The sequence below is a fragment of the Notothenia coriiceps genome, unplaced genomic scaffold, assembly GCF_000735185.1.
Source record: "Notothenia coriiceps isolate Sejong01 unplaced genomic scaffold, NC01 NC01_scaffold00037244, whole genome shotgun sequence".
NCBI classification, from domain to species: domain Eukaryota; kingdom Metazoa; phylum Chordata; class Actinopteri; order Perciformes; family Nototheniidae; genus Notothenia; species Notothenia coriiceps.
The window spans coordinates 20,498,689-20,506,262 of NW_011369945.1; the positions used below are offsets into that span (position 1 = coordinate 20,498,689).

The 7,574-nt window shown below is 40.4% G+C and overlaps 1 protein-coding gene across 1 annotated transcript; it reads left to right on the forward strand.

Moving 5' to 3' along the window:
* Positions 1–1,032: 1,032 nt before the first annotated feature.
* On the forward strand, positions 1,033–6,759 carry LOC104964951 (xylose isomerase-like). The gene is made up of 9 exons (XM_010793866.1): positions 1,033–1,130; positions 1,639–1,748; positions 1,838–1,933; positions 2,065–2,139; positions 2,593–2,719; positions 2,812–2,917; positions 3,717–3,899; positions 5,624–5,698; positions 6,370–6,759. The coding sequence occupies exons 1-9, from the start codon at positions 1,048–1,050 to the stop codon at positions 6,451–6,453; spliced, it is 939 nt and encodes a 312-aa protein (XP_010792168.1). The 5' UTR covers positions 1,033–1,047; the 3' UTR covers positions 6,454–6,759.
* The last annotated feature ends 815 nt before the right edge of the window (positions 6,760–7,574 follow it).

Genomic DNA, 7,574 nt, shown 5'->3' on the forward strand with positions numbered 1-7,574 from the left:
CAAACAGAAGAAGACGACATGTATCAACAAAGCTCCGCAGCCCGGACTTGTATCGGAGCAGCGGAGGAGTGATGAGGTATCTAGAGATCTGAGTCCAGCGGGCTGCTTGTGAATCTGCTCCTCACAGGACATCATAGGACCAGCAGATCCTGTGTGAACGCTCTACGTTAGTCAGTGGACGTCGGCATTACACTTTAAAAAATAATTGATGCTGCAGCCCACTGACATGGTTTGAAATCAATATATTATCCAATTTGTGACCCCCCCACACGATTTAAAAAGCACCTAACTAGATCATGAAAATCCCCCAAATCTCGGGGGGGTATACCCGTTTAGCATGTTTGGACCTCGGTATTTAGGAAATGCTGGATACGGCCCTGCTCCAGAGCCACTATTTCAAGCATACTACGTCATCGAGTCCCGCCGAAGGACTGCTCCAATGTCCAGCATACTTGGAATTCTACCGAGGCCGGCGTACTTCGTAGCGAGAAATTTCGAGGCTATACATGTGTAGACTCCGCGGTCTTAAAATCCCCACAATGCTTTGCGCACGGACCAATTTCCAAATCTTTGGCGGAAATAGCGCTCCATTTAAGGCGGGGCCTCGCATATGACGCACACCTGTTAGCCTGTTCCACAATTCTTTGTTTTCCGGGGCTAGGAAGGATTCTTGCCTCGTGCTTCTGAAGCAAGTGACTCGGGAAGAGACTTGTGGTACCAAGCAAGCGTCCTCGACATTGAGAAACACCCACACATAGCCACACACAGACTCTCACAGGAAGAGGGAGAATATCAATACACTAATGACCCAGGGTCATAACACCTTATAAGATATCAAAGATGATTAAAAGTACCAGCAGGCTATGCTCATTGGATTTGATGTCCAACTCCCCTGTGCTGTTGCAATAAATTGATTTAAGAATAATTAAAAGCAATGAAATTTAAGACATATTTAATATAAATCAACGTCTGTCTGTTTTGTTTTTTTACAGGGATATGGCTCCCGAGGGCTCCACCCTGGAGGAGTCCAACAGGAATCTGGATTAAATGACAGACCTGGCTCTCCAGCTGCAGAGCCAGACAGGGGTCAGGGTGCTGTGGGTCACCTGCAACCTGTTCGCCCACCCCAGGTCAGTGTTTCCCAGAGGTTAAGCATAGTACAATATTATTTCTCATTTAGAAATGTATGATACACATTGAGTTTGAGCATTAATAGTGGAAAACAAAAAAGGAAGTTGTATCTAATATATTACAATGCTGGAGGATCATTGAAAGGCTTGACCAAGGAAACAGAGACCTAATAGTACAACTATGCAGTCACATTGTCACCATCTATTCTGCAGATTTGTCCTCCAGTGTGCATATTTAACTTCTAAATTATTTCCCTGGTCATATACATATTTGCCTCTCAAAACATGTCTAGACTCCACACAAAAGGTAGCACCTAAAGATAAAGATGGACGTCACAGCTGTAATCTTCCTTTTGTGACCTAAGGCCTACTTTAATGATTCCTAAGAAAAGATAGTCAAATATCAAAATACAGTATGTATAAGGTTGTTTGAGTTAAGTCCTGTATATACTGATAGATATGGATTAGGTTAAAAAATTACATAACACACATTGTGTTCATGTTACAGGTACATGAACGGTGCAGCCACCAATCCTGACTGTCATGTTCTGGCCTACGCTGGAGCTCAGTTGAAGAAGGGGCTGGATACTGCTCAGAAGCTGGGTGCACAAAACTTTGGTACGAGTGACTTGATTGTGTCACTGTCAAATGTCTATATTCTCCTCTTTTTATGTAACAGTATTGCTACATTATATTTGTCGTCTCAGTGTTTTGGGGAGGAAGGGAAGGCTTCCTTACCATCCACAATACTGATGTTGCTGCTGAACTGAAGCACATGGCTAACTTCTTCAAAATGGCTGTCAGTAATTGTGCACGTGATTATGGGATTCATTCCAACTTGGAATGAATCACCCATGACTTGGAATTTCCAAGTCAGGTGAAGAAATATTCCACTTTCAATTTTAATGCTTGTGTTTCTCAACCAAGAACAGAGAGAAGATTGGCTTGAAGTGTCAGTTCCTTATTGAACCCAAGCCTAAGGAGCCCTGCAAACACCAGTATGACTATGGTAAGATTTAACAAAACAAGTATGCTTTGAAAGTATACTGTCTTAAAGGAATACTTCATCCACAAAACGATCATTTGTATTGCAAATACTCATTACTTGGTACTTGAAGACCTTTTTTATATACTATACTAAGACTTTTTTGAAAATAATATACCATGAGTTTTTTTTCCCACATACTACATACTATACTAATTTTCCACATACCATACGATCTACTTTTTTCCCACGTATTATAATATGGCTATGTTTCCCACATACCATACCATATGCCCCGAACATTCATTTTTTTAACAACATTAATAAAGACTTTTATCAGTTCTTGGATTCTTCGTTCACCGTGGAGGCTTGCTAGATAAGCAAGTTATTTTCACAAATTCAAGTTAACATGGAGTGAGGGTAAGTGGGTGAAGTATTCCTTTAATGATGCCGTTTATATGTCACTTTTTTCTGTAGAGGCTGTGAGTGTCATCGGATTCCTGAAGTATTATGGTCTGGAATATGACTTTAAGTTGAACATCGAGCCAAACCACACCACCCTGGCAGGACACTCTTATGAACATGATGTAGTCATGGCCTCTGCGTAAGTCTTTTAACTTAATATTCAAGGAAACACTTCCCCAGCATGTTGAAGACTGAAACAGTTTTGTGTTATCGCTGCCTGCTGCTGGACAGGTTTGGCATGCTGGGGTCAGTCGACTCCAACACGGGCTCTCCTGACCTGGGCTGGGACACAGACCAGTTCCCCATGGACATCAGGAATGCCACCTTGGTCATGAAGGTGAACTTATTTATTTAATTTGTAAAAGGAGTTTATGCTAATTATGTTTGTTAATGTGACACTGTCTGAGCACCTCTTGAATGGGATTCATAAAAGCTTTAGCTAAAATAGCTATTATACTTAATAGACTAAACATTTGTTTTAAGCAGTGTTGCGGCTATAGGTAGTCCTAATAAAAAGGAAGTGAGCGGCTTAATACGGGAGATAAACACTTGGACACGCTCAAACAAAAACAGCTTCACTCCTTCAGTTTCATTTGAAAAAATAAGGAAAAATACAATACATCCCATTTCCAATAACCTTGAGCGGATGACCAGTGCAAGTGATGATTAAAGATATTGCGGTGGAACATTTCTGCCAACAGAAAATGTTGCCTCCCGACTCACCCCCTTTCTTTCTATACAAAACCACACTGAGCAGGTGAGTGCAGCCAGGTTTAACAACCACTTAATCCGTCTCTAAATCCAGTGCACGCCCACAATCAATAATACTTAAAAAACAACACATAATAAATAAAAACACAGACACCTTAAATTTGGCATCTACAAGCAGAATTGATTGATTTATTGCCCATTAAATTCCGCTGCACCAAATGATTTGGTGCAGCGGAATAAGCTTTCAATTCAACATTATTATCACTTTCCCACTCCAGCGTCCTCAGACAAAGCTACATGAGCATTCTATTGATTCGTGTAACTGTCCACATGAAAGTGTTAAGAATTCACTCTGCACACTCTGTAGTATAGATCAGACAGTGATTTATCAAGAGTAATTCCTCAGTGTCTTATATTCTCTCCAGACCATCATTGAACAAGGTGGTCTGCAGCCTGGGGGCCTGAACTTTGATGCTAAGGTGCGCAGGGAGTCCACAGACCTGGAGGACCTGTTCATCGCTCACATCGGAGCCATGGACACCTTCGCAAGAGGACTCCGAAATGCTGTTCGTATTATCGAGGATGGGATCATCCCTGGCATGGTGAAGGTACAGGACTGTCTCAGAAAATTAGAATATTGTGATAAAGTTCTTTATTTTCTGTAATGCAATTAAAAAAACAAAAATGTCATACATTCTGGATTCATTACAAATCAACTGAAATATTGCAAGCCTTTTATTATTTTAATATTGCTGATTATGGCATACAGCTTAAGAAAACTCAAAAATCCTATCTCAAAAAATTAGAATAGTTCCTCAGACCAAGTAAAAAAAAAAGATTTATAACAGCAAAACACAATCAAACATTTGAAAATGTCCATTAATGCACTCAGTACTTGGTTAGGAATCCTTTTGCACGGATTACTGCATCAATGCGGCGTGGCATGGAGGCAATCAGCCTGTGGCATTGCTGAGGTGTTATGGATGCCCAGGATGCTTCAATAGCGGCCTTTAGCTCATTAGCATTGTTGGGTCTGGTGTCTTTCAGCTTCTTCTTCACAATACCCCACATATTCTCTATGGGGTTCAGGTCAGGGGAATTTGCAGGCCAATCGAGGACAGTAATGCCATGGTCAGTACACCAGTTACTGGTGGTTTTGGCACTGTGGGCAGGTGCCAGATCATGCTGGAAAATGAATTCCTCATCTCCATAGAGCTTTTCAGCAGACGGAAGCATGTAGTGCTCTAAAATCTCTTGGTACACAGCTGCATTTACTCTGGGCTTGATGAAACACAGTGGACCAACACCAGCAGCTGACATGGCTCCCCAAACCATCGCTGACTGTGGAACTTCACACTGGATTTCAAGCAACTTGGATTTTGCTCCTCTCCAGCCTTTCTCCAGACTCTGGCGCCTTGACTTCCGAATGAAATACAAAACTTGACTTTCGTCTTGAAAAGAGGACTTTGGACCACTGTGCAACTGTCCAGTGCTTCTTTTCCTTAGCCCAAGTCAGACGCCTCTTCCGTTGTCTTGAGTTCAGAAGTGGCTTGACCATGGGAATACGGCTATTGTAGCCCATTTCCCGGACACGTCTGTGAACAGTGACTTTTGATACCTGGACTCCAGCTTCAGTCCACTGTCTTTGAAGCTCCCCCAAATTCTGGAAGCGACTCTTCTTCACAATGCTGTTAAGGCTGCGGTCATCTCTCTTGGTTGTGCAGCGTTTCCTGCCACATTTCCCCCTTCCAACAGACTTTTTGTGGATGTGCTTTGAAACTGCACTCTGTGAACAGCTTGCTCTTTGAGAAATTTCTTTTTGTGTCTTACCCTCCTGATGGAGGGTGTCAATGACGGTCCTCTGGACAGCAGTCAGATCAGCAGTCTTCCCCATACTTGTGATTTAGTTTACTGAACCAAGCTGAGTGTTTTTCAAGGCTCAGGAAACCCTTGCAGGTGTTTCGAGTTAATTAGACGATTCAAGTGATTCGTTGAACACCCTACTAGTATACTTTTTCATGATATTCTAATATTTAGAGATAGGATATTTGAGTTTTCTTAAGCTGTATGCCATAATCAGCAATATTAAAATAATAAAAGGCTTGCAATATTTCAGTTGATTTGTAATGAATCCAGAATGTATGACATTTTTGTTTTTTTAATTGCATTACAGAAAATAAAGAACTTTATCACAATATTCTAATTTTCTGAGACAGTCCTGTATGTGTACAATCAAGTAAAGATCACTGTTAAATAGACTTGCCTTTCAGGTATTAAAGGAAACACCTACACTATGGTCTTTGAGTGGTAACATCATGTGTGATTCCAACAGGATCGATACTCAAGCTTCAGCCATGGCATTTGGCAGAAAGTGGAGGAGGGTTCTGCCTCATTAGAGGAAATGGAGGTACGAATTTTGACACTTGTTTTCTAGTACTTTTGCACAACCATTGCAATTGTATTAAACTTTAATAAAACAGTGATGGTTAGTTATGACAAATATATAAAATGTCACTAGTTTACTTTATTGGTGTTCTATAATTTTGTAAATGCAACAAACTATAATTATGCTTCTTTAGGTATAATATGACTATATTTGAAACATTTATGTTTCGTGTCTCCAGAAAACATTTTATTGGGTTGAAGAGTATAACTATTTTGATAGCAAAGGTAGCTGACCCCTGCATTAAAGCATAAAAACATATTTATTTTCTTTATTTAAAGCTTCTCTTTATATATCTGCCTTTGTAATAGTGATTGTTACATTAAAATACTAACTGTGATATTGAGTGTGAATGATATTTAGAAGGATGAGAAAGAATTGATAATAATATATGTTAATTGTACTTGTCTAAAAGAGTGGCTCAAAGTCAGCCTGCTGTGTTTTATTTTAAAATGTCAACCTTCTTCAAACTATAACCAGCAGTATTTGTGAACACTGCTTTCAGCCAATCCCTGGATTGTTTGCTCCAGAGCTTTTCAGTGTGATTTTTGCCGCCGTAATAAACCAGTGTAAAAATTGACTTAAAAAGAGATGATCTCACATTTAGTATAATGTGATGTAATTTGTTTTCTCAGGACTTCATCAAGCAGAACGGTGAACCAAAAGTAACTTCGGGGAAGCAGGAAAAATATGAATCCATCTTCAATCACTACATATAATAAAAGCACCACTCTTCTATGTCTTCTGTGGCCTTAAACACAGTGATGTAAAGGTAAAGACCTTTTTAATTTGTAGATTTTTCACAAAAGAATAACAAAAATAGATTCTGAACACTGCAAGTAGAGAGGTCAAATAAAGGATCCTTGACAGGCTAACAGACTTCGATATAATATTTTAGGATCTGTGTATCAGTATGTAATTGTAGTGCTTTTGACATATTATCTGGTACTTTATTCACTGATAGGCTAGTTTCATTAAGCTGATGACTACTGATGTATATTATGAAATAAAACACATTTTCACAATGCAGTTGATGAGTGAACATGATTATCTTACACTACCCCGCTCACATATGTCAAACAACGTGAAATGACGCTCGCCTGGCAAAAAAGTATTTAGTCAGCCACCAATTGTGCAAGTTCTCCCACTTAAAAAGATGAGAGGCCTGTAATTTCATCCCTAGGTGATACCCAACTATGAGAGACAAAATGAGAAGAAAAAAAAACCAGAAAATCCCATTGTCTGATTTTAAAGAATTTGATTGCAGAAGATGGTGGAAAATAAGTTTTTTCAAAATACAAAAGTTTAATTCAATACTTTTGGTGGTATATACCCCTTTGTTGGGCAGAATGACAGAGGTCAAAGCGTCTTCAACAGAGGTGTTCAACATTGTGCTGTATTTGGTCATTCTCCATGCAGGATCTCCCTCGAGAGCAGGGAGGCAGGATGTTTTGGGGCTGTCGCTGGGGCAACAAAGCACTTTAACTCCTTCAGATTTGCGTAGGGGTAATCTGGGCGAGATGGCTAGTCCACTCCAAGACCTGTGAAATCTTCTTACAAAGCCACCGCTCGTGCCCGGGCGGATGTGTGTTTGGGATTCATTGTCATGCTGAAAGATCCAGCCATGTTTCATCTTCAAGACCTTGCTGATGAGGGAGGTTGTCACTCAAAATCGTCACGGAGACACTGCCCCCATTCATTATGTTCCTTTACACGGATCAGTCGTCCTGGTCCCTTTGCAGAAAACAGCCCCAAAGCATTGATGTTCCACCCCCCATGTTTCGACAGGTGGTAGGGGGTCTTTGGAGCTGCAACGTCAGCATTCTTTCTCCTCAAACAC